General features: G+C 43.6%; 1 protein-coding gene across 2 annotated transcripts in view; it reads left to right on the forward strand.

Moving 5' to 3' along the window:
- The window catches only part of DTWD2 (DTW domain containing 2), a 1,229,961-nt gene that overhangs the window by 1,090,291 nt on the left and 112,213 nt on the right, over positions 1 to 27,457 (forward strand). Inside the window, exon 5 of one of the 2 annotated variants that reach the window (XM_044059646.1) lies at positions 3,680 to 3,808. The exons of the other annotated variant lie outside the window; for it this stretch is intronic. Within the exon in view, the coding sequence (XP_043915581.1) occupies positions 3,680 to 3,808 (129 nt within the window). The remainder of the gene's footprint in view (positions 1 to 3,679; positions 3,809 to 27,457) is intronic. 2 annotated transcript variants of the gene reach the window in all.

The raw sequence follows: 27,457 nt of genomic DNA on the forward strand, positions 1-27,457 counted from the left end.
TTGCTTGGTTTATGTCCAGAGAGATATCCTAGTTAACCCAAGCTAGGCAACTGAACACCAGCTAGCCAGTAGCTTATTGACCCCTGGCTGGTGGGCTTTATGGCAGGCACACTCTGACAGATATACCCTTTCCACCATTAGCATGGGTCTCTGGTGTAGATCACAGTAGGCCAGGTCCTCAACCCACTTATCACAGGGAAGTATTCATGCCCACGTTTTGCTGACATTAGTCAATGCAGGCAAAAATGTTTACACATCAAATGGCCAGCCCTGACACATCTCAGTATGTGATCTGTGTTCTCCTGTGTAGAGGATACTGTGCACCACAGCTAATGCCTAAAGTAATCTGTATAACTCTTTCCCAGATAGGCACCATCTAGATTATGTGCTGGTGCCCACAACTCTGTTCTTGGGGAGTTTGAGGTGGAACGTTCCAGCATGTTTTGAGGAGATGGGTGGAACCCTACAGAGCACAAGGAGAACATGCAAACTGCTCACAGGCATTGGCTGAAGGTCAGGACCTTAACTATTATGACAACCGCTGAGAGGTACATACTGCATATATGGGGAGCAGAGGTAAGAAGATAAATGGGAGGGGAGAGAAAGAGGAGTTAATCAAACAGGTGATGGATAAATCCTAGTTGCATAATAAAACTACTTTTTTAATGAGATTAAGGTGGTTTTCTAGTTATGTGACCAAAATGATGATGTTGGGGTAAACCTTGGTAGGCCCTCTTTGTGCCTGTCCACCACTGGGATGCCTCATAAGTTTCCCCAGTTTTCAGTGATGGCCCTAGTGATGTGATCATCACATTCTGGAGACTGCTGCATGACAAAACACCATGCTGGTGCGTCTAGCCATATCTTCCATCATGGCCATATCCTACTAGGTATTGCTGACATAGATGATTCCCTGTGACTGATTTCTTGCTGGATGGATCTAGTCGGCCATCATGGTTGGCATTTGTGACTACAGCTGCACAGCTGAGCTGCCTGTGTAATTTGGAATAAGTGTTGTCTGTCCGTGTCCTAAAAGGTGCTTACCAGTCTTTTATCATTACATCTTGGTGCTTTGCTTTGGCTGCATTTTGTGGAGAAATGTTTCTACTGTACCTTGCTTTTTATACAACATTGAAGACATATCAGCATTCATAATGTATTCACAGTATAACACAATCCATTGTACCATATAATATGGAATCTTCTACTTTTTGACCAAAATAAGTTTGCCAACATTTCACTTTGGGTACTTTTGTGGTGTGTACATCTGTACTGTGCAGATAATTTTAGCTTATTCTTTGGTGCATGCTTTGCTACTTGTGCTGTGTGTACTTTGGTGGCATCCAATGTGCTTTCTACTCAAATGCATCACTTACCACTTTTGCTGTAATTTACTAAATGTGCTGTTGCAGATCTGGTGACAACTGGCAGTAATACTGCTTCTTGAACATACTTGCTTGATTGTGTTTAAAACAGTATTTCAGTGGTCCAACTGAGGCATTCAAGCACCTGCGTTATGTCTTTCATCTGATCAGAAACACAGTTCACAGATATTGTTGTTTGGGCATGTCTTATTTAATAATTTATTCACCTACTATACTCTCTTGATGGATCAGTGTCAGCAACAGCAGATCAGGACATAACCCATAGCAAGTGTATGAGGCATATGCATAGTTGCCTCTCTGTTCAGACTGTTATTTACAGCCTGTAGTTCAGTGGATCCTGAACGTACTTGCCTCTGAGAGGCCCTTTTCCTACACTGGCACATAAGAATGACTGGCTGGGCTTGTTGCTGCATAGTATATGTGTACTGTCTGCATTGAAGCATGTTGGGAGCTCACGTTCATGACAATGCTGTCAGTATGCTGATGGAGTGGTACTGTTTACATCTGATAAACTACCCACTCCCTAAAGCCATTAGGTGTCTTTACATGTACATTTGTGTAGTTTTTGGTACACATAATGGATGGTATGCCTGCTGCTATATGGAATTACCTCATGGCTTCCTTATGTTACTGGATCACATTAAAAAACTATGTTCCCAGTCTTGGTGTGTTGTCAGTATTCAGAATTGTGGGTGCAGATACCTGAGGCACACCAGCTACGTACAGTGTGGGACTTCAGAAAGTTTTGATAGCTAATACATAAGAGGTGTATCTCTATTCCCTAGAGATGTAAAGCATCTCTGATCTGGGACATATGCTTCTTGCATGACATATATAGGCTCATGTGTCCCTGTCCACAGATCACTGATCAAATATTTTCTGATTCATTGGTGTGGTAGGATGCCCTGAGTGTGAATCATTGTCATTGCCACTTCCATTGCACAAACATGGTACCACATTATGTGATACCAGTTGTATCTATAAGCTGCATATTGTAGTGACAAGATTGCATGTTGTTTTGTAGTCTTATAGTTGTTTTAGCATTTCTGTTGTCTTTACATGTCAATAAATTGTGAGGTACATAGCAATATTCTTAGCATTGTAACATTTTAGCATATCTGAATTTTCTTCATTTTTCACCATGTGCTGGGGGGGGGGGTTAGTGGGTCAACATACAGACAGCTCATGAAGTTCATTGTGAGATACCACAGACAGCATAACTTGAGGATTTATTTATGTATGTATTTTTGTTTGTTTATTTACTTGGGTATTGCTTCAGAAAAGAGTAGAGATAATTTTTAAAAGTTGCATGGCAAGAGGTTCCCTATTCAAGAATGTCTGACCTAAAAGTACTGCACATCACTGGAAAGTCCTAGGAACTATAATTTTATACTGATGTTGGCACCTTTCCATCCTGAGTGGTAGGTGCCACTGAAGAGGGTTTTTAACTTGAGTGTTGCAGCATCTTTGTGATATATGAAATGCAAAGCACTCATGAGCATAGGTATTTTCTGAGCATAGGCATATATCTCTGAATGAGAGAACGTTCCCAAATAAGATAACTTAGTGACAATGACAGGGTACATCTGCAGTAAATCTAGTAATATTATATGCTGTAGAAAGACACAATAAATGACTTTGGTGCAGATTTCACAAAAACACACTGCCAAATAGATGAGGTAGAAGTCCAGAATGCGAGTTTTTGTTTTAAATGTGAATGATTTGCTGAGTGATACACATTAAGGACATTAATTGTGTGATGTTATTTTAAATGACTGGTTTGTTTAAGGATAAATAAGCAATTCAACTTGGACTTTGCTGCAGCTATATTTGAAGTGAAGTAAACAGTTCAGATTAAAACTTTTTGGAACAGCCGAAGGGTACTTTTTTATGCTGGTGTTAGCAGATAGGCTATGGAAGCAGCTTGTTAAATGTGTGATTGAATTGAGTGTTGTGACACATTCTTAATCACCTACAGCTCAACTGAAAATCTTGAGATTGCCAAAGGCTGGGATAGCAAAACGGGTTCTGAGATTTACACATCTGTTAAGATAAACAAGAACATTTATCTAACTACTTTTTGTTTCACAGATTGATTATTTGCTACATCTGAGTTTGTGTAGCATTCGGTTGACATAAAAACTCTACATAATATGTTAGAATTCATCTTTAGATTGTTAAAATACAAACAAAAACATACAAATTTGTAGTATTCAAAATGTATGTATAAAAGAAAAAAGTATAGTAAATAAAAAGTAGAATGGTTTATTTAGCTAGTTGTGCTTTACTTTTAGGTCCAGATAAGAAACAACTTATCAAGCCAGTATGTCATTCGTACTCAACCGACCAATGCATGTCTTTCAACCTTAGAATGTGCAGCTATAGCGCTTACAGTTATGGAAAAAAATCCAGTAGTTCAAGAGGCGAGTATAAAAGTCTTTGAAAATGTCTGTAAAGTGTAATGATTTTTAGAGTACAATTGTGTTAAATCTGTTTGCTCAAAGAAACCTACATTCCTAATCTACTTAAATGAAAGGGTGGCAGAGTGGCTGAAAAATATTTTTTCTCAAAATGTCATGTTACAGGGTTTACCCTGTCTCCTGGTTTTCTGGTAGCTTTGTGTGTGTGTGTGTGTGTGTGTGTGTGTGTGTGTGTGTGTGTGTCTGTAAATATATATGTACACACACACACACACACACACACACACACACACACACACACACGGCATATGTTTACACACACTCCAATGCATATCTGGATAATGTATATAGTTAAATACAGTGTGTGAGAATGAGAGATATGTATCTATAGATGTAAAAATATAAATATTTGTAATAAGCTTATTTGCATAAACTGAAAGCATATGTGTGAGTGTGTGTGTGTGTGTGTGTGTGTGTGTGTGTGTGTGTGTGTGTGTGTGTGTGTGTGTGTGTGTGTGTGTGTGTAGAGGTAATGAGACCTCATGTCTCATCAAACATAATTTTGGTGAGTGCAAAAACGAGTGGCGCTATTCTTCAAAATTACCTTTTGCCAACAGTACAGTTTGCTTTTTTCTCCACTGATCTGCAACCTCTGGGTTGTGTGAGAGGGTGTTCCCCCACATGGGGGGGTGCAAGAGGGCTTTCCCCACTGCAAAAACAAAATTGATGAGTTGCTTATCAAAGATGGTTTCAGCAAATGATCTCCATTTTTTTTTTCTGTTCACTGAAATTACCTTTGATGACTCAACATGAATCCGTATATATCTATATCTATATATATAAAATATGTGTGTGTATGTATAAAATCTTTAATTTTTGAACATAATTTTGATTGACATTAACAATATTCACAGAAGCCTACCAAATCACTCATTAACTGTCTGAGACAGGCTTTAACTTGGGTTCAGTAGGGTGCAGGACCATGTTCAGTGCTATTTTCTGGTCAACGTGTAGGTTGTCATTCCGCGTGTTGACCAAAACCTATTGAACAAAAGCAGGTACAACTGCGTGCGTATATATACACACACACACACACACTCCATGTGTTGATCAAAACCCATTGAACAAAAGCTGATGTAACTGTGCGCACGCGCACACACACACACACACACACACACAATATATAATATATAATATGTAATACACATGTAGCATAAACAGAGAAAAAGAGAGAGATATGCTAACAGTTAAAAAAATAACCAACTCCAAATGAAGAGGCATATCTGAAACACTGTTGTTTTTCTTATTTTAACAGAAGTTAAAATATTTACTTGCCTTGTATGTTACAATATTAACTACTGCACTAGGGGTTAGCTTTAGATTTTTGGTGTCTTCATTGAGATCATTGGGTATGGTGACCCTTAATGGGTTATTAATATTGGATAATTTACAATAGGATTAATAGAGTCAGGGGACTGATGACATAATTAGTAATTAGCAGTTGAGCAATTTGCTCCATGTCTTAGATGATAGAATAGTTATATGTTATGTTGTCTTATCTCGCCTTCATTTTTACAATGATGGGTTCGGAGCCGATCCTTGGCTCCGACTTGGCCGAATACCCAGCTGAAAGACTCAAACTTGGCTCATGGCAAGCAGGTATCCCATAATGCAGTGGTGTAACTCCCCAGATCTTGTTTGCCGCTTTACGAGGTTGGATGCGCTTTTCTTGGCCGTGGCTAAGTTGTGAACATTTTTTCTACTTATTACCGTATTAAAACCTTTAATTTCTTTCTGTGTTATAGTTGATGTTTTTTCTTGCATTGTAGTTTGGACATAGTATATCCAGATTGTTTTAGCTATTATTCCCTTTGGTGCTGCCTTTGGCCTTCATTTTCATAGGCCTTGCTGTATTCGTTGTAGTGGTCGTTGTTGTTGTGTCTTGTCGTATAGTTTAATAGCAGCTCGTTTAAGTTAGAGAGCTCTTCACCTGTTTTAGTTAGAGGGCTTGTAGTTGGTGTGTTGTTTCCTGGGATTTAGGGCCATTTTAGTTTGAGGCCTTATTTTCTTCCCCTGTTTATCTGTCTCCTCAGTGTTTTCTAGTAGTTAACTTTATATAGTAGTTTAGTAATTTCTTGTTGTTACATTGTGGTCTTTGTCATTATTATGTCTAAAGATCCAAAGGAGAGGGAACATAATCCTTTGGGCTTCAAAAAATGCCAGAAGTGTTCACAAAAGATGTCTATCACTGACGGTCATGTCATATGTATGTATTGCCTTGGAGCTATTCATTTACAAGAGGATTGTACATTCTGTCATTCCTTCAGTGCCAGGGTTTTACAAGAAAGGAGAAACAAATTGATCCTTAAGGGGCTTTTAAAGCCAACTTTTGAGGAAGCTATCCACAGTTCTTCTTCCTCTTCTTCTCCTTCTTCAAAAAAGGACAAACCTCAAAAGAGACAATCACCTGCTGCATCGGCTTATATGGAGCATCCAGTCAAGTTGCCAAAACTTTCTAAGGCTACTACCTCCTTGGTTCCACAGTCCTTGGAGCCATCGGAGGTTATCTTGATTGACAAGCCTGGTTCTTCAGCTTCAAAGTCTTCAGAGCTGCAAGATACCTCTTCTTGGAGCCAGTCCATGGATATTTCACCGGTTTCCCCTATATTGAGATCTTCCATTTTGCGCAGATCTTGTTCTCCGTCCCTACCCTCCAGGTGCACCAGGAGCTTATCTGACAATGACATGGAGCGGGTGGTGCGCAGGCTCTTGAAGTGGCCGGTGCTAACCAAATTATTTTCTGCTCCAACACATTTGGTCCAGGAGCCTACTATACCATTTGTACCCACTGTTGTTCCTCCTCTGAGCCAAGCTGGATCTTCAGAGCTGGAGTGCTTGGTACCACTTACTGTGGATCCATCAATTCCGAAACCCCCTTTAGTGATCACTGAACCAACTTCTGCTCCGACACTCTCGGCACTGTCCAGAGAGTCTGGGAGCCTGGGTTCCCCGGTCAGCCCCGAGGGGGGATTCTCTGTCCCAATCATCTTTGGTGCTGAGCTTACCCCTTGCAGCATTGGCCCAGGTTAGCTCAGCTCCTACATCGGCCTCTTGTCCGATCTCACTGTGTCTGGTGGCTTCCTCTGTCTCCTTGGAGCCGAGGGAGTCTTTGGAGCCAGTGGGATCCACCTTTGAGCTGATGAGGAGTGTGCTGTCTGCCCCTACAGCTTCACATAAGGATACCAGCACTCGTCCCCCTAAGGCACAAGCTACTGTCTCGGCACCACACATTCCACAGGACAGCAGAGATCCAGAGTCTCAGGATCCCTCATTGGGCAAACCCCCTCTCTTCCGAGACCTCCCCAGAATACCCTTCTGAGGAGCCCCTTCAGAAGAGAACTTGCAAGAGAAAGCACGTAGACTCTCCAGATGAGTCTGTCACTTCAGACACTGACCTCGAGGAGTCAGAAGGGTCCCCAAGGTCTTCCTTTGATGACATCTCATTCTCAGATATTCTAGAGATCCTGAAGCAGAGAGGCGGCTGGCAGGCCACCACCCCTTCTGATGAGGAGTCAATGTACCTGAAGGCTTTTAGATCTCAACCTTCAGTCTTCTGGGTGTCTCCCTTTTGACGAGCTAATGGACTTGGTCAGTTGAAAGGCGTGGGAGTCACCTGACACAATGGAACCAGTCCCTCGGAGGCCAAACAAATTCTTATCAGCTCCTTCCGGAAAGGATTTCCTGACTAAGGGGCTACCCGTAGATGCTATGGTGGTGGCAGCAGCCACCAAAGAAGGAACTTTCAGAGACATCCTCATCTGTTCATCCTCCGAATAAAGACTCTCAAACGATGAACAGATAAGGGAAGTGTGTCTTTTCGTCAGTGACCTTTACTCTTCGATCGCAGAACTACCTCACTCATTTCACAAGGCTAAAGAGAGGTCTCCTGAAAGAACTAGGAGATACTCTACAAGGTACATTGGCTGCGGGGGTGAATGAGAAGGTCTCCTCCCAGCTATCCACCTGAAATTCCATCGTCAACTCCTCCATGAGGCTGATCTCTTACGCAGCTTTTGGAGTGAACAGGGCAGCGAGTTCCGGAGTTTCCCTTAGGAGACACTCCTGGATGTGCTTGTGCAATTTTGCAGAGCCCTTTAAGTCTACTTTTACTAATCCCCCTTTTGACAGTTCCTCACTCTTTGGATCCAAAGTAAAAGGCGCTCTCTCCCAATGCGAGCAGGAAGGAAAAGCTCTCTCTGCCGTTGGATTACGTTTTTCCGTACCTTCATGACCTTATCCTAAAGGTCAGAAGAGTGGGAAAATGTGGTTCAAAAGATCCCAGAGAGTTTTCCAGGATGCACGGGGTGATTTCTTCCCCAGAGGCAGAGGGGGAGGTAACAATGGTAGATGCCACCCTAGAGGCAGTGGGGGCCTGCAGAACCAGGGTGACCATGATTCCTTTTGCGGATGCTCTTATCAGCGCTCCTGAAAGGAGGTCCGACTACTCTGCTCTAGAGGCAGTCGGGAGACATTTATCTGTGTACCCAGAAGCCTGGCAAACTATCACAAGAGACAAGTGGGTACTAAGAATAATATCCAGAGGATATTCCATTCCCTTTTCCAATCCTGTTGCACAGACCAGAACAATCCCAGATGTTCCACCCAATCAAAGGGAGCAAGAAACTATAGAGATTCAAAAGTTGCTGCACAAAAGAGTCATCCAAGAAGTCCCCGCAGACCAAATAGAATTCGGAACTTACTCAAGATTCTTTTTGGTGCCAAAAAGAACAAGGAATTGGAGATCCATATTAGACCTAAGCAAATTAAATGAATCTGTCAAGAAGTCAAAGTTCCGAATGGTGACACTGCAATCTATACTTCCCTTTTTAGGGAAAGACGATTGGATGTGCTCAATAGACCTTCAAGATGCTTACTACCATATAAAAATGGACAGGGCATTGAGAAGGTACTTACGCTTCCGACTGGGAGCCAGTCATTATCAGTTCCGAGTTGTGCCCTTTGGTCTCACTACAGCCCCAGAGTGTTCACTAAATACATGACAGTAGTCATGGCTCACCTGAGGCATCTAGGATTCTGAGTGTTTCCCTATCTAGACGACTAGCTCCTATCTGCCACCACCAAGCATCTACTCCAACAAGCCAGGGATCTGACTTTGGAAATCTGTGCTCAGTTGTGTATTACAGTCAACTTTCAAAAATCTGCCTTGTTGCCCTGTCAACATATTACATTTATAGGTGCAGATCTAGACACCGCTTCTATGGTAGCACGTCTTCCAAAAGACAAGAGTTTCAGCACTCAGGCAACAGATGCTTCATCTTCTTCCCAAGTCCAAGGTGAAAGCAAAGTTAGTTCTAAGATTAAGGACAATGGCTTCTCCAATAACACTGATTCCCCTTGCCAGAATGCACATGAGGATCCTTCAATTGCTTTTGTTCTCCCAATGGTCACTTCAAGAGCTTTCTATGTCTCACCTTATCAAGATAATGGAATCATGCAAAAACGACTTAAGATGGTGGATACACTCCAGCCATGTGACCATAGGGAGACCCTTTGTTCCATAGCAACCCTTAGCTACAGTGACCACGGATGCTTCCCAGATAGGGTGGGGGTGGGGGGGCATTATCTGGGAAGAATAGTCCAAGGTATATGGCAAGAACACAAGGCTCACTTGCATATAAATGTCCTAGAGATGAGAGCAGTGCTTCTTGTGTTGCAAGCACTTTACGACTCTCTCCCTCTAGGGACAGTTGCGATACAGTCAGACAACATGTCTGTGGTTTGGTACATAAACAAGCAGGGGGGAACCAGATATTACCCTCTTTTTTTGAGGCTGTAAGAGTTTGGCAATGGGCATTTTCTTCCCAGCACTTTTTAATAGCAATGCACATTCCGGGGAAGTCCAACGTGATAGCAGACAAGCTAAGCTGGGCAATTTTAATGCCTCACGTGTGGTCTCTCAATCAGAATGTAGCGGAAAAAATTTTACGAACATGTTGTCTGCATTGCTGCAATCTTTTTGCCACACCCATGAATGCCAAGTGCATCAACTACTTTACCATAATCCCCCCTCCAGAGGAGACACTGAGAGATACAGTTGTTCACGATTGGCCCTTGGGACTTCTATATGCCTTTCCTCCATTTCATCTCATACCCAGAGTCATTCAGAAAGCACAGTCCTTGGGAAGAAGCATGATTCTCATTGCTCCTTACTGGCCTCGTCAAGTTTGGTTCCCCTTCCTTTGGCCTCATCTTCAGGAGAAGCCTTGGACTCTGGTCCCAGTTCCAGACCTGCTGACACATATGTCAGGTGCGCTTCATCCCTCTCTCCACACCCTCAACTTGACAGCTTGGCTGCTCCACTTCCCAATATAGTCAGGCTTCAGAATTTCACTCCAACAGTTAAACACATCTTGGTATCCTCTCATAAAGCTTCCACCAGAAAACTGTATTCTAGCAAATGGAAAAGGTTTTCCCTCTTGTCTCAAAACAGGAACATTGACCCTTTTTCTGCGTCTATGCACTCTATTTTGGAATTTTTGGTGGAACTCTTCCAAAAGGGTTCAGCTGCAGCAACTATCAGAGTACAATTTGCTGCAATCTCAAATTTCCACATTGTTGATCCTACCTAGAACTTAATGTCACACAGGTTGTGTAGAGCCTTCTTGAAAGGTGCCTCCTTATTAAGACCTCCCTTTAAGGAACCCCTTCCTACTTGGGATTTAATTTTTTTTTCTGTCTCACCTAACATCACCACCTTTTGAACCCTACTCATCTTCAGGCCTCAAGTTCCTTTCCTGGAAGACCATTTTTCTGGTTCCTATAACATCTGCTAGAAGAGTATCAGAGTTGCAATCCCTATATATCAAGCTGCCATATTTGATATTTCATAAGGATAGGGTATCCTTGCAAACTAATCCATCCTTTTTACCTAAAATCTCTTCTTCAACTAATATAAATCAATCTGTTGAGCTTCCAGTGTTTTTTCCTAATCACAGCAACAAGGCAGAATACAAATTACATCAACGGGACATGCACAGACAACTCAGATTCTATTTGCATAGGACAAAAGATTTTACCAAATCTGACCAGTTGTTTGTATCCTTTTCAGATGCAAAAAAGGGTAGCTCAGTTTCTAAAACTACTCTTTCCAATTGGCTCTCAAACTGTATTACATTCATCTGTGTACTATTATTCTGTAGTAAAAATAAAACATTAGATTTATTTATTAGTTTATGTTTTGTCATAAATTATGTTAAAAGAGAAGTAAACTATTGGAATCCTGGATCATCTGCAGATGTAACATCTCCTCCATTCCTTACCCAGGGTCGTAACTCACTCATACACACAGTAAGGGGCCTGTTTGATGGGACAGTGATGCCATGTGTCTGCATGGTGGTTGATCAGGTGGCTGTACCCTGCTTTACCAGTAAACATGTCAGCAAACTCCTGTAGTTCTCCTTGGATCTCCTTAACCTGTGTAGGAGGTAGCTGCATATTTTGTGTTGTCACCCTACACTTTTTTCTTTCTCTCTTTTGTCTCTTTTCCTCCTCCTTAGTTTTATGCCTTACTGTCATTCACATCCCATGCCCAATGATTGTACATATTACAAATGCTTTGTTCTTTGTAAATAATTTTTTCCATATAAAAGTTGTTATATGATGTTATGACAGTGTACAAGTGCTCTTCATACCTATTTTATTTGCCAAATTATTGTATCATGTCTACTTGTGATTGTGTTCATTTATGCTGCATGTTATCCTTACCACTATATGTTTCTATACTTGCTCTTACATTACTGCTGTTGTGCTGATCTTGATTAAAATTTGTTTCTTTGATGGTTTTCCTTGTGTTGAGCCAGAAAACTCTCTATGTGGATCAGTGCTCTAAGTTGGTCATCAAACTTTAAATAACTAAATGAAATAAATTAAAAGAATATCTATAGTTTAAGTACTCAACACACTCCAGCATCTTTTGGAGGTCTACAGACAACACACATTAGACCTTGCTACTAAGAAGTTGGTTCATTTTGAAACATGAAAGCTAATGAAAACATATGACTCATCACAGCCCCAACTCTCACCTTCTAAGCTCGTTGTCCTTGGATGCCATAAGGTACTAGATAAATGAATTAGTGGGGTTGCACTTAATGGGTGTGGGAAAACTGTGGACCCAAATTGAACCTGAAAAATGTCTAACGTTCCATTGTACATTGTGATCTTGTATTACCCTTTTTCTTTCTCAAGCTTCCAATCATCTCCTGTACTCGCTGTCAGACGTTGGAGTTCCTTACCAGTTAATTCTCATACCTTCTTATAGTCAGTGTGTTTTTACGAAAGATTACTCAACAATGATAATAGCAAAAATCACTGGCATCTCCTTAGAAACAACATTGCTAACCCACCACCACACTTAAAACTATTTCTGAAAGTTTATTTTATTTCTTTAATTATTTGTTAAACTGAGTTAGTGGAATAATATATGCTGATCTTTTCCAGCCATATTCCAGGTCATAAGTATAACAGTAAAGGTTAAATGCAGGGACAGTTTAGAGAAGTCGTTAAGAATTGTGTTTTTACAGGTCGGAAGAAATCAGTATGCATTAATGAAACCCATGTGGCTGTAGAGAAAACATGAAAAATCCCACAGTTTGTTCAGCTTGCTATAATACACACATACTCCAAAACTCCTTCCTAGCTTACCTCTCAACTGTTCAGATTTTCACAGAATGTCAAGATTTTGCATCATTTTTGCTCTGTTCCTCAAAATATTCGTCTTTTTTGGCAAATCACTGAGAACTGAAGTCATAAGTTCATAGGTTCATAGGTTCATACTAGGCTATCTGCCCTGAGGCAATTATAAGCCTAGCCCGATTTTGTTTGGCTTACACCACCCCTTGATTTGAGTATCCTGTGCCCTTTTTAAGGTTTAGTTTGCTGTGGCTCTGTCTAATAGTGACACGGAAGTAATCCCCGGGACAAACCTACGATTCCCCCATCCACTCATCAAGATTCTTCTTGAAGAGATTCAGTGAGGTGCTCTGCCTAACATGAATTGGAATTCTATTCCAGAGCGAAGGGAGCCTCTGGGTTATGAATCTGTCCCTCCAGCAAGTTCTATTTATTTCAGTGCTGAGGTTCAAGTCCCTCGAGCGTGTGGCTCTAAGGGATTTAGATTTACTGAGGTGGAGCATGTCCATTAATTCTGGATTGGACATAGCTTTATATGTCAGGCATAGATCGCCTCGACGTAGGCGGTATGCAACTGAGTAGAGCTGGAGTTTTTTTAACCGAGCAGCATATGGCATCTGTTTGAGTCCCTTGATCCTCTTGGTGAGGTACTTTTGGGATCTTTCTAATTGCTGCAGGTGTCAGGTAAGGTACATCCCAAAAGGGGCATTGTATTCTATGATGGGCCAGATGAGGAATGAATAAAGGGGCATGATTACCTCTCTTGATCTAGAGGTGAATCCTTTCATGATGAGGTGGGCTATGTAAAAGGTCTTTCTAACCACTTTGGCAATGTGGTTGTCAAAGGAGAGATTGCTATCAACTTGGGTCCCCAGATCCCTAATTTCTTTCTCTGTACATAATGGGTTACCGCCTGTGTGGTAATTTGTGGGCACATTGTTTTTGCCAAAGGGTATGACTATACACTTTTTGGCATTTAGCTTTAGACCATGGCTCTGGCACCAGTTATCCATCTCTGTGAGACCTTTTTGAAGGATGTTTGTGTCAGCTGGAGAGTTGATTATGGCACCTAGTTTGCAGTCGTCTGCGAACTAAAATATGCATGGTAACATAAATCCTGTTATTTCTGTCAAGTTTCTAAGATCATCATTTAAAATCTGTCCCTATTTTTGGGCCTTTGTCCCCCTATTATTTTAGGCTTTGTCCAGATTTCTTACATTAAGAAGTTGAGAAGTATGCTTCCCATTCCAGTCCAAACATTCTCTAGCTTAAGGTCTCTGTTTGTCCTCTTATTTTGTATATGACTCTAGCCTGTGATACCCATCTAGTCAGATTCTTTCTATTACTGTTTTTTCCTCTTTCACTCAGGTGAGTCGTGAGTCATCTTTCTGTCCACCTTGACCTTCCACCACTCAGTACAGACACACACACACACACACACACACACACACACACACACACACACACACACACACACAAACGTCTCATGTTTCACTTCTCTGGGATTAATTTGCTCCTAAAAATTTTTTTTTCGTTTTGCTGACTTTGTAACAAAGGAAAATGTAACACGTTTCAAGAAGTCTACAAATGAAGCCCGGTCTTATATTCTGAGACATTAACTACAGAGGTACAGAAAATCAGATGGTTAATCCAGTCAGTTTGGATTTGAAAACACTGTTGAGTACTCAGCAATAGTAAGTGATCAGTTTAGGAACATGTGCAGCTAATACTGTGAGTCATCCAGGAGGAGTGAAGCTGCAGATGTTCTTTGTGTTTCACTGTTGCAGTCATCACATTTGGGTTATCCCTGCCAGGGTAGCCCTCAGTCGGCCCGAAAACCAGAGGCTTAGTATTTCTGCGTCGGTTGTTGTCACTTCAGGACTGATGTCAGGTCATCAGTAGTATAAAGTAAGGTAGCTGACGCCATTACATCAGTCTTTCTTGTCGAAGAGCCCCAAGCAGAAGCAGTTCACATGAGTGCTGATCGGCCGCTACCCGGGTTTCATTTTCTGAATTGAAACTGAAGTCTTCTAAAGCTAAGTACCCTGTTGGGGATCCTTTTTTTTACTCTAACCAATGTCAGAAAAAGTTAACAATTGTCTCGCCCATGGAAAGCAAATACCACACCGAGACTTTCATTCTTACTGCGTCACTTGCTTAGGCCCAGAACATGGCGACCCCCGCTGTCACTTTTGTGCTTTGTTCAACACCAGAACTATACGTCGTCAGGCCCTTATTGTAGCTAGATATTTTCGAACTCAGTCCTCGATTTCCGATATGGCTTCGGTAAGCAATCCAACATCAGATCTTCCGAAAAAACGTAAGGATAAAGACAGAGACAGACTGCACAGGTCCAAACCTTCCGACAATGCTTCCATTAAGCTAGTTGTCAGTTCTCCAATCCTTAGTGAGGTGGTTTCGCAGCCCCTGATGCCCACTTCTGTGGATTTGTAGGCCACTACCGAGACCCTTTCAGAATCCGGTATGCCACAAAACTCTTCATCGACTAAGGATCCTGCAGTTGTCTCTACCTTGGATGTTCCTGGAGCCGCTGATCAGGCACCAACTTCCGAGAAGTACTTTGCACTACTGATTCTCAACACAAACCGATGACTTCTTTTGCATCTTCTGTTCTTTCAAAAACTATAGAGTTTCTAAGGCCCAGGGTATGAACCACACCCAAGAAACCAATGACCCCATCTCAGGCACCTGCTTCCTTGTCTCAGTCTCAAATGCTTAAAATGACATAAGAGCTTATAATGTTGATCAGGGGAACCCAAGCTACCCCTTCCAAAAGAAAAAGAGATTTGTCCCCAGTAGTCTTATCTGAACAGGAGTCCGATGACTCTGATGCCTCTGAATATGAAGACATGCAATCCCTCTCTGCTTATGAGGATTCTGATGCAGAGGAATCTATTCCTTCAGCCGCTCCACCCCAGGATTTTTCCTTTGGGGAAACCCTTCATACTTTAAAGGAGCATTTCCAGTGGGAATGTCAGAACTACCCTCAGTCTAAAAAGAGACTCAGGGAATTTTTAGATCTACCACAGCACAGATCCCTGGCCATTCCTTCTGTCCTGGATGTTGTGGATGATATTTTCATGGAATCTAGTTTAACTCCTGACACCCTCCCTTCCGCTCCCAGGAAGCCTGACAGGTATTACAGAGTACCTGACTCTCACAAATTTCTTTTCAAAAATCCTACTGCTGACCCTGAGGTCATCTCCCAAGGACCTAAAGAAATTAAAGCAACTTCTTCTTAGAATCCCACCCCCTCAGATAGGGATTCACGAGCATTAGACAGATGGGGTAAAAAAGTATACACCTCTGCTACTCTTGCTATTAGAGCACTAAATTATCAGTTCCATATGCTAAAATTCCAGCAGCATACCATGGAACTCCTCAGACAAAAAAATATCAACTTTTCCTGCTTGTGCAGAAAATAAAGAGTTGCAAGACTTAATGCATTCTGCAAGTCAAGTAAGTAAGCACACGTTACACTGTGGTTTTGATGCCCTAGAAGCATCTTGCAGGGCAGCAGTCACTGGTTCGGTCCTTAGAAGGCATGCTTGGCTTAAGGAACAGCCCTTGCCAGAGCATGTCAAATCTAAACTATTGGATGCACCCTTGTACAAAGACAACTTATTTGGCACCATGGCAGAAGAGGTCTTAAAAAAGATGGAAGAAAAAGCTAAATCTACATAGACAGTTAAGGATTTCCTGCAGGGCCAGACACCCAGGTTCAGTAGGCATTGCCCCTCCAAACACTGGTCCTTTCCTGCCCCCTCCAGGTCAGTTCAGCCCAGACCTCGAGGAAGCAGACCCCCCCCCAGACAACAGCCACAGGGAATGCAGAGATCAAAGCAATGGAGTACCTCCACTTCTAAACCAGGGAGTGCAAAGCCACCCCCTTATGGTAAGAACCCCTCATGGTAAGAACTCACAATGACTCTCCACTTCCACCCCCTCACTCTGCCCACCTGCACCTGCCCCTGGGAGGAAAACTCTCCTTCCATGCAAGCACCTGGGCTACCATTACCAATGACCGCTGGCTCCTCAACATAGTGTCTCAGAGATACAGATTTTCTTTCCGCACACTACCAACCCAAAAGGGTTCTCAGATCTACCTCCAAACCAGTGGGGAGAGAACAAAAAGCAAGTCCTTTCCCTGCTTTCCTTGAGGGCAATAGAGCACATTCCTGCAGAACAGATAAGCCAAGGTTTCTACTCCAGGCTCTTCTTGGCACCCAGAAAAGAGGGCACCTGGTGCCCCATCCTCGATTTATCCATTCTAAACACCTTCTTGGTGATACCAAAATTCTAAATGCTCACCCTTCAGCAACTACTAGCTATGCTGTCCAAGGATGCCTGGCTAGCTACCCTAGACCTAAAAGAGGCCTACATACACATCCCAATCAGGGAGTCATGCAGGAAAAATCTGTTTCAGGGCAGGATCTCTGCACTTTCAGTTCTCTGCACTTCCCTTTGGCTTATTTACTGCTCCCAGAGTTTTCACAAAATGCCTGGCTCCCACCATTGCTTTTTGCAAGCAAAGAAATATTCAAATTTACCCATACTTAGATGACTGCCTAATTCAGGCAGACAGTCAGGAAAGGCTGCTCAAGCACCTGGCCTTTGTAAAGAACCTACTGACCTCCCTAGGGTACACTATCAATGAAAATAAATAAAAACTAGTACCAACCCCAAAAATTATATTCCTGGGAGCAAGCCTGGACACAGCATCCCAGATGGCATTCCTTACACCAGAAAAGTAAACTTTCCTGACAGCCTATTTCTCTCAGCTAGCCACCAGACCGCAGTTATCCACAAGGAAAATCCTGCAAGCTCTGGGGTTCATGGCATCTTGAATTCTACTCATTCAATATGCCAGACTGCATATGAGGAAACTTCAATGGTACCTAAAAAGCCTTTAGTGTCAACACTGTCAAGACCTGGAAACTCTTATACCAATGATACCTTGTCTAAGGAAAGATTTCCTTTAGTGGGCTGCAGCATGCTACCACTACAAGAGACTACCCTTCTCACTAGCCCATGCTGCCCAGACCCTCACCACAGACACATCAGACTATGCCTGGGGTGCACACTTGAACGGCAGGTGCATACAGGGCCAATGGTGCCCACATCAAATACATGTGCACATCAACCAAAAAGAGATGTTAGCTGTCCAGCATGCATTGACAGCTTTCAGACCCCTTCTCTCCCCAGGGGCTCTACTGATCAAAACAGACAACACCACAGTGATGTGGTATATCAACAAGCAGGGAGGGACTCACTCCTACCCTCTATACAGGCTCACCATGACCATTTGGCACACAGCCTCAGCCATGCAACTACATCTGTTAGCACAATTTCTGCCAGGCTCTCTAAACTCTCTGGCAGACAACTTAAGCAGAAATCTTCTGGATCCACACAAGTGGCAGTTAAACCAAATAAACTTCACCCTTATAACTCAGAAATGGAGCACCCTGAAGATAGACCTCTTTGCTTCCCACTCCAGCCATCAGCTCAGCAAGCTCTGCAGCAGGGAGCCTCACTGCAGGGCCTGGAAAGTGGATGCTGTATCTTTCCAGTGGGTCATCCTCTCGGTGTATGCATTTCCTCCACTACGTGTCATTACCAGGGTACTGCTCAAAATAAAGGAGGAAAAACCAAGGGCAATCCTGATTGCCCCAGACTGACCATGCCAGCACTGGTACCCACTGCTGCACAGCCTGTCCCCTCTGCCACCATGGCATCTCCCTCAGATCCCAACACTCCTGATCCAGAGGGAAGGAAAATTCATGCATTCCCAATTGCAGACCCTCAATTTGGCAGTCTGGCTTATTTTCTGGCCACTGTACAAGCTGCCAATCTCAGTAAGCAGGTTCTAGATGTTATATCTGAGGCCAGATGCCCTAGCACTAGAAAGTCTTATGCTGACAAATGGAAAAGGTTCTGCACCTGGTTCCAGGCTAAGGGAGCCGATATGGCATAGCCCACCCAGTTCCTACCTTTCATCTTGGATTACCTAGCTGACCTACTACACAGTGATCTATCCTTTTCCTGTATTAAAATTCATGCCTCTGCTATCTCTGCTCATTTCAGCACTGAGCATCTTCTTTCCTCACACCCTCTCATCAAACAGTTCCTCAGAGGGGCTAGCAACTTGAGGCCACCCAGAAGAGCACCTACCCCAGCTTGAGACCTAAACTTTGTGTTAGAGAAACTCACCCTACCCCCCTTTGAACCAACAGCTTCAGCAGAATTAAAGTTTCTCTCATGGAAGACAGCCTTGCTCCTGGCCATCACGTCAGCAAGAAGAGTATCCGAGCTACAAGCACTAATGGCTGTAGAGCCCTTCATCATTTTCCATGCTGACAGGGTCTTCCTCAGGACTAACCCATCCTTCCTGCCAAAAGTGGTGTCCAGTGTGGCTCTCAACCAATCCATTCATTTGCCCACCTTTTCCTCTAACCCACAAAACAAGGGGGAAAGAATACTGCACTCTCTAGATGTGCACAGACAGCTCAGATTCTATCTAGACAGGACTAAATCATTCATAAAGACTAATCAGTTGTTAGTCAGCTTTGCTGCAGGAGCAGAGGGCAAAACCATATCCAAACAAGCCATTTCCAAATGGATAGCACACTGCATCCATTTCTGCTACAAGCAACATGGGAAACCTGCCCCTAAGGGGGTCAGAACTCACTCTACCAGAGCAACCTCCACCTCTACAGCTTTCCTCAGAGGAGTCCCCACCAGGGACATCCTGGAGGCTGCAACATGGACATCTGTTCATACCTTCACCAGGCATTACCACCTGCCTTTCTTCTCCAAATCTAGGGCAGGCTTTACCACTGCAGTCTTGCAGGGCATCCTAGCCAGCCCCCAGTCTTCTTAACTGCCTCCACCCTTTTCCTCAGCTTTGGGAATCAACCCAAATGTGATGACTGCAACAGTGAAACACAAAGAACATAGTACAGTTGTGTACACTTCTCATAAATGTAGATGTTCGAGTGTATTCACTGTTGCAGTCCTGGTTTTCCTCCCTCCATCCCCCTTTCTCTCTCTCTTATTACAAGGAACGTTTTGGTACTTACTTTCTACTGGTGGGGTTCTTCCACCATATCCTGGCTCCCACTTGGGGGCTTCTGACAGTTAGGGCAAGAAAAACTGATGTAATGGCGTCAGCTGCCTTACTTTATACTACTGACGACTGACGTCAGTCCTGAAGTGACAGCAACTGATGCAGAAATACAAAGCCTCTGGTATTCGGGCTGACTGAGGGCTACCCTGGCAGGGATAACCCAAATGTGATGACTGCAACAGTGAATACACTCGAACATTTACATTTAGGGTAAGTGTACACAACTGTACTTTACTAATACAGGACTAGCCACATGTGCAGTGCATAATGGGAAATGCCTGTTCCACAAACAAGACTTATAACTACTAGTGAAGCAAGACTATTTGTAGGAAATTGCCTTGCACTTTGCTGTACACTCTGTCAAGCAAATCTTTGACTGAATGTTTGATCTGATGCTGTCAGTCTTCATTTTATCCTTGACAGATGGGTTTGGTTCCGACTTCAGAACCGACTAAGCCATTACAACAACTTGCACCAGCCAAAAACTCTCGAGCTTCACCTTTACCCAGAATCCTTGTCTCTCAATTACCTCAGATCTTGATGTGCATCATGCATACAGCTGCAGTAATCACAGATGGGTTTTCTGCTGTCAGGCGGGTCCTCGGTTGGCTGAATTCCAAAGTCTAGGTCCGGCGTCGGTTGTTGTCGCTTTCTTTCCTGATGTCAGTGAGGCAGGGGTATATAAGACACAGCCGATGCCATTTTCTTCAGTCTTTTTTGCCGCGCGGTGCCCGAAGCAGAAGCAGTTCACAAGTGCCGGTCGGCCAGCTCCTGAATTTACGAAAAATTGGAAACCGAAGTCTTCTTTAAAGCTAAGTACCCTGTTGGGGAAACTTTTCTTGCCTCAGACCGATGTCAGAAAAAGTTAACAATTGTATTTCTTGTGGGAAGCAAATACCGCATAAGGATTTCCATTCCCTCTGCATACCTTGTTTAGGCCCAGACCACAATGTCTCGGGCTGTCGCTTTTGCGCTATTTTCAATAAACGCACTATTAAGCGTCGGGCGGAGTTCGCCCAACACCTTTTTGGTAAAGCCTTTGATTATAAAATGTTGTCGGAGACTCCGACTACCGTTTTGTCCAAAAAACGCAAGGACAAGGACCGACACGCGAGGTCCGCGGTCTCCACTTACACCACGCCAAAACCGGCTACACGTGGTCCGGTTCTCAGCGAGACACCTATGCAGTCCCTGACTACCGACTACACTTCTTTGGCGGTGTCTTCTGTAACCGAGACCGCAGGTACCTCGGCCCATACCCAGACTACAACCACCGAAGCCACTGTGAGCGTTGAGCCTCCTAATGTGGACAGGTCCACTTCCACCCATGGTGTCTTTAGACCCTCATCTTCCTTTTCCATTAAGGCCTTTACTAAGTCCAAATCAGCCAGGCATCCCAAGAGGCCTGTTGCACAGGGCCCATCTCCAGGCCCCATGCCTAAAAAGCAGATGCTTAAAATGGCTGAGGATTTAATTACTCTTATCAGGGGTTCCCAACCCTCCAGACAAGAGACCCAGAGTGGAGGAAGATTCTCCTCTTCTGATCAGGGCTCCATTTTTCAGAACATTCTGATGTAGAGGAACACTCTTACTCCCCTTTTGAAGATTCTGATGCAGAGCAGTCCATTCCTTCTGTATCTCCTCCAGAGGATTTTTCTTTTGGGGAAACCTTGCACACCTTGAGGAACACTTCCATTGGGAAGGCCAAGACTTTTCTGATTCCAAGAAAAGACTTAGGGAATTTCTTTGTTACCTCAACACAGACCTCTGGTGATACCTCCTGTCTTGGACATACTTGATGATGTTTATTCGGAGGCTTGCCTTAATCCGGATTCCCTGCCTCCTGCCCCAGTCAAGCCTGATAGGTACTACATAGTTCCTAACTCCCACCAATTTCTTTACAAAAGCCATAATGCTGACCCTGAAACCATTTCTCAAGGCCCCAAGGGAATGAAGGCCTCTACTGCTAAGAATCCACTACCTTCCGAAAGAGGGTCAAGATCCTTAGAAAGGTGGGGAAAAAAGGTATATACCTCGGCCACCCTAGCCATGAGGGCCTTAAATTGTCAGTTTCATATGCTTAAATATCAGCAGTTTCTGTTATCACAATTAAGAAATAAAATGTCTCAACCTGAACAACCAGATTTGAAGGAGTTGCAGGATATGATGCATAGTGCAGAACAAGTGGGTAAACACACCTTACAATGTGGCTATGATGCCCTAGAGGCCTCAAGTAGAGCTGCTGTTACAGGATCAGTCATTCATAGACATACCTGGCTTAGGGAACAAATCTTGCCTGATCATGTGAAAGCTAAACCACTAGATGCTCCTTTACAAAAGGATGTGCTATTTGGTACTAATGCTGAGGAGATACTACGGAAAATGGAAGAAAAAGCCAAATCTATGCAAACTGTCAAAGCTTTTCTACAGGTTCAACCACCACGTTTTAGCAGAAATTGGCCTTCTAAAAATTGGTCCTTTCCTGCCATGGACAAGCCCCAAAGAGGTAGATACAGGCACACAAGGGGCAGAGGACAATCACAAGAATCATATAGAGGCAGGCAATGGCAAACTCCAGCACCAAGAGGTGGTGAAGACAGTGCACAACAATACAGGAAACAAACCCAATGACTTCCTCCTTTCCATGCCAAGCAAGTCTCAGCTGGCAGCACCCTTGGGAGGAAAACTGGCATTATTTACAAGAAATTGGCATATTGTCACAACAGACAAATGGATCCTGGACGTTATAAACAAAGGCTACAGATTTCATTTTCACACTCTTCCAAAAATGAGAGGCATGCCAAACCTGCCACACAATCAAAGGGCAGAGGCACAACTACAAATTTCAAAGCTCATAGACATGAAAGCTATTCAAGAGGTACCTACTCACGAACAAGGTCAAGGTTTTTATTCCAGGCTATTTCTGGTACCAAGGAAAGGAACCGACTGGAGACCAATTTTGGACTTATCCATCCTAAACACATTCTTACTCGCACCAAAATTCAAGATGCTCACATTACAGCAGCTTCTTCCCATGCTGGGCAAGGAGTTTTGGCTGGTAACATTGGACCTCAAGGAGGCATACCTGCATGTCCCAATCAGACAAAGCTGCAGAAGATACCTCAGATTTCTTGCAGGTTCAATTCACTATCAATTCTCTGCATTGCCCTTTGGCTTATCTACTGCGCCCAGAGTATTCACAAAATGCCTGGCATCAGTAATTGCCTACTGCAGACTTCAAGGGATACAAATTTACCCTTATTTGGACGACTGCCTGATCCAAGCGGACAGCAAGCACATACTTCTGGAACATCTGGCTTATGTAACACGGTTACTGAATTCCCTGGGATACACAGTCAACAAAGAGAAATCCAGGCTAACACCATCTCAGAAAATAACTTTCCTGGGTGCCAACTTGGACACAAACACCCAGATGGCCTATCTTACGCCAGAAAAACAGGGGCGACTAACTCAGTACTTCAAAATACTAGCAAATTGTACCAGGCTTACTGCAAGGAAAATCCTGCAGGCTCTGGGCTTCATGGCATCTAGCATTCTTTTAATCCCATGTGCAAAGTTGCATATGAGGAAACTTCAGTGGTACCTAAAAAACCTATGGTCTCAACACAGCCACAGTTTGGAAACAATAATACCAATAATTCCATGTTTGCAAAAGGAATTTCTATGGTGGGCCCAAGCATGTCAAACAAACACAGGTCTCCCATTCTGCAAGCCTCAAGCAAATCAAGTCATCACAACAGACGCCTCAGATTACGCCTGGGGGCTACACATGACAGACAGGTGCATTCAGGGCAAATGGTCCCAAAAGGAAAAGCACCTTCACATCAATCAGAAAGAAATGCTAGCAGTGATAAATGCAATTACAGCTTTCAAGGACCTCCTGCATCCAGGACAATTATTGATAAGAACAGACAACACCACAGTAATGTGGTACATAAACAAACAAGGAGGAACTCATTCATACCCCCTGTGCAGACTAGCCATGACACTTTGGAACTTGGCTCTGGAATGGCAAATCGAACTTCAGGCACAGTACTTGCCAGGTTTGGAAAACACGCTGGCAGACAATCTAAGCAGAAATATGACAGATCCACACGAATGGAAGTTGCATCCTCAAGTGTTTACAAAGATAATCCAAGCATGGGGGAGGCCAGACATAGATCTCTTCGCCTCCCACAGGAATCATCAATTGGAAAAGTTCTGTTCAAGGACCTTTCATCCAAAGGCCTGGAGAGTGGACGCCCTTTCATTCAGTTGGACAGCATGGACAGTTTATGCTTTCCCACCTCTGCCTCTTCTGCCCAAGGTACTCTTGAAAGCAAGAGCAGACAGACCGAAGATGATACTGATTGCTCCAGACTGGCCAAGACAACACTGGTACCCACTCCTGAGGAGCCTAACACATACTCCTCCCTGGTCCCTGCCTCTAATGCCTCTTCTGCTGACTCAGCACAGCTACAAAACTCTTCACAGTCAGCTGAAAACACTCAATCTGGCTGCATGGAAAATTCCTTAACACCACAACAGACCCTACTCCCCAAAGAGGTGCGGGATGTCATTTTGGAGGCCAGAAGGCCATCTACTAGAAAGGCTTACTCCGCAAAATGGAAACGGTTTTGCTCTTGGAATGAGAAAAAAGGCCAGGACCCTAGAAAACTGAATTTGCCTCAGGTATTACGGTATCTAGCTGAGCTGCTGAACAGTGGACTTTCATTTTCCTCCATAAAAATCCATGCCTCAGCCATTTCTGCAGAATTTAACACTGATCCACCCTTATTCTCTCACCCACTCTTAAGACAGTTCCTCAGAGGGGCTAAGAGTATAAGACCACCAAGGAAACAACCAATGCCAGCCTGGGATCTTAATTACATTCTAGAAAAATTAACATTGCCTCCCTTTGAACCAGCTGCCTCAGCAGATTTGCAATATTTGTCCTGGAAAACAGCCTTCCTTCTGGCCATTACCTCAGCTCGTAGGGTTTCAGAACTACAAGCCCTCATGGCTGTGCAGCCCTTTCTCATCTTCCATCAGGACAGGGTTTCCCTTCGAACCAACCCGTCATTTATGCCTAAAGTGGTATCCAGGGTAGCTTTAAATCAAGCCATACACTTACCTACCTTTTACCCCAATCCTCAAAACAAAGGGGAAAGGCTGCTACACTCCTTAGACATCCATAAACAGCTACGTTATTATTTGGACAGAACAAAGCCTTTCAGGAAATCAGAACAACTTTTTGTGTCCTATGCTGTAGGAGTTCAAGGGAAGCCATTTACCAAACAGACAATTTCAAAATGGATAGGCCACTGCATACGGTTTTGTTACTCCTATCATGGAAAATCTGTCCCTACAGGCATCAGATCCCACTCCACCAGGGCCACAGCTACCTCTACAGCCTTCCTCAGAGGAGTTCCTACTGGATGCACCCTTACAGCAGGATGCTTTATTTGGTGTGAAAGCAGAAGAGGTTTTAAAGAAAGTGGAGGATAAGGCAAAATCTATGTAGACGGTCAAGGATTTTTTACAGGTCCAACCCCCTCGTTTCAGCAGAAATTGGCCAACCAAAAACTGGTCCTTTCCAACTTCTGACAGACCTCAGAGGGGCAAATACAGATGCCCAAGGTGCAGAGGTCAGCCACAAGGCTCTTACAAGCCACGACAATGGGGTGCCACAACCCAGAAAGGAGGAGAAGACAGGTCTCAAACTATCAGAAGACAATCACAATGACTTACCCCTCACACTGCAAGAAAATCACTCTTGGCAGCTCCCTTGGGAGGAAAACTTGCACTTTTTGCAGACAACTGGCACATCATCACAAAAGACAAATGGGTCCTAAATATTGTAACTCAAGGATACAGGTTCCACTTTCACACTTTACCAAGGATAAAAGGAATGCCAAACCTGCCATCAAATCAACGAGCAGAGGCTCAAAGACAAATTACAGCACTCATGGACATGAGAGCCATTCAACAGGTTCCTACACAGGAGCAAGGACAAGGATTTTGCTCAAGACTCTTTCTGGTTCCCTGAAAGGGCAAAGCCTGGAGACCCATTCTGGACCTTTCAATTCAAAACACATACCTGGAAGTAAGATGCTCACACTACAGCACCTTCTTCCCATGCTGGGCAAGAAGGCTTTGCTAGTAACGTTGGACCTCAAGGAGGCATACCTGCATGCCCCTATCAGACAAAATTGCAGAAGATACCTCCAATTTATAGCAGGTACAACTCATTACCAATTCTCTGCACTGCCCTTTGGCTTATCTACTGCGCCCAAGGTCTTCACAAAATGCCTGGCACCAGTAATTGCATACTGCAGACAAAGAGGAATCCAAATATATCCATACCTGGACGACTGCCTAATTCAAGCAGACAGCAAGGACATTCTTTTAAAACATCTGGCATTTGTAAAAAACCTACTAAGTTGCCTAGGGTACACAGTAAACGAAAAGAAGTCAAAACTAGTGCCCTCACAAGACATAATATTCCTGGGTGCCAGCTTAAATACAACGGCCCAGATGGCTTATCTCATGCCAGACAAGCAAGGACAACTGACTCAATATTTCAAAATGATGGCAACAAAGACCCAACTCCCTGCAAGAAAAAATCTGCAGGCCTTGGGATTCATGGCATCTTGCATACTACTAATACCATATGCCAAACTGCATATGAGGAAATTACAATGGTACCTGAAAAGCGTATGGACACAACACAGCCACAGCTTGGAAACAATAATACCACTAATTCCCTGCCTTCAAAAGGAGTTTCTATGTGGGCTCAGGCATGTCAACTCAACAAGGGTCAGCCTTTCACCTTGCCCACAGCCAGGCAAACAATGACAACAGATGCATCGGTTTACGCCAGGGGAGCACACATGGCAGGACAGTGTATTCAGGGCAAATGGTCTGCAGATCAAGTGCATCTCCACATCAATCAAAAAGAGGTGCTAGCTGTACAAAATGCCCTAACAGCTTTCAAGGACCTCCTACATCCAGGACAACTTCTAATAAAGACGGACAACACCACAGTGATGTGGTACATAAACAAACAAGGGGGCACACATTCCTACCCCCTATGCAGGCAAGCAATGTCCTTGTGGAACACAGCACTGACCTACCAAGTTCAACTACAAGCACAATTCCTGCCAGGAAAGAAAAATACATTGGCAGACAAACTAAGCAGAAATGTCATGGATCCTCACGAGTGGAAACTAGACCCACAAGTATTCACAATGATAACTCAAAAATGGGGGAGCCCAGACATAGATCTTTTTGCCTCCCCCCAAAACTACCAACTGCGAAAGTTTTGCACAAGGACATACCACACTCGAGCTTGGAAAGTGGACGCCCTCTCATTCAGTTGGAAAACACTAACAGTGTATGCCTTTCCTCCACTGCCTCTTCTGGCAAAGGTGTTGTTAAAAGCCAGATTAGAGAGGCCACAAATGATACTCATTGCTCCAGACTGGCCACGCCAACACTGGTATCCATTATTAAGGAACATGGCTCAAGGCCCACCATGGATTTTACCTCAAATTCCTCAACTGCTGACTCAGCAAAACAATCAGATTCTACACAGCCAGCTCAAGACTTTAAATCTGGCTGCATGGCAGATTATCTAAACAACCAGTCAGCACTTCTCTCTACAGCTGTTATGGATGTCATTCTGGAGGCCAGGAGACCCAGCACCAGGAAAACCTACTCAGACAAATGGAAAAGATTCTGCGCCTGGAACCAGGCTAAAGGCCAAAATCCTCTTGTCCCAAATATTCTTCAGA

This window comes from Protopterus annectens, chromosome 17.part0 (genome assembly GCF_019279795.1).
Source record: "Protopterus annectens isolate FY-2018-M chromosome 17.part0, PAN1.0, whole genome shotgun sequence".
NCBI lineage: Eukaryota > Metazoa > Chordata > Ceratodontiformes > Protopteridae > Protopterus > Protopterus annectens.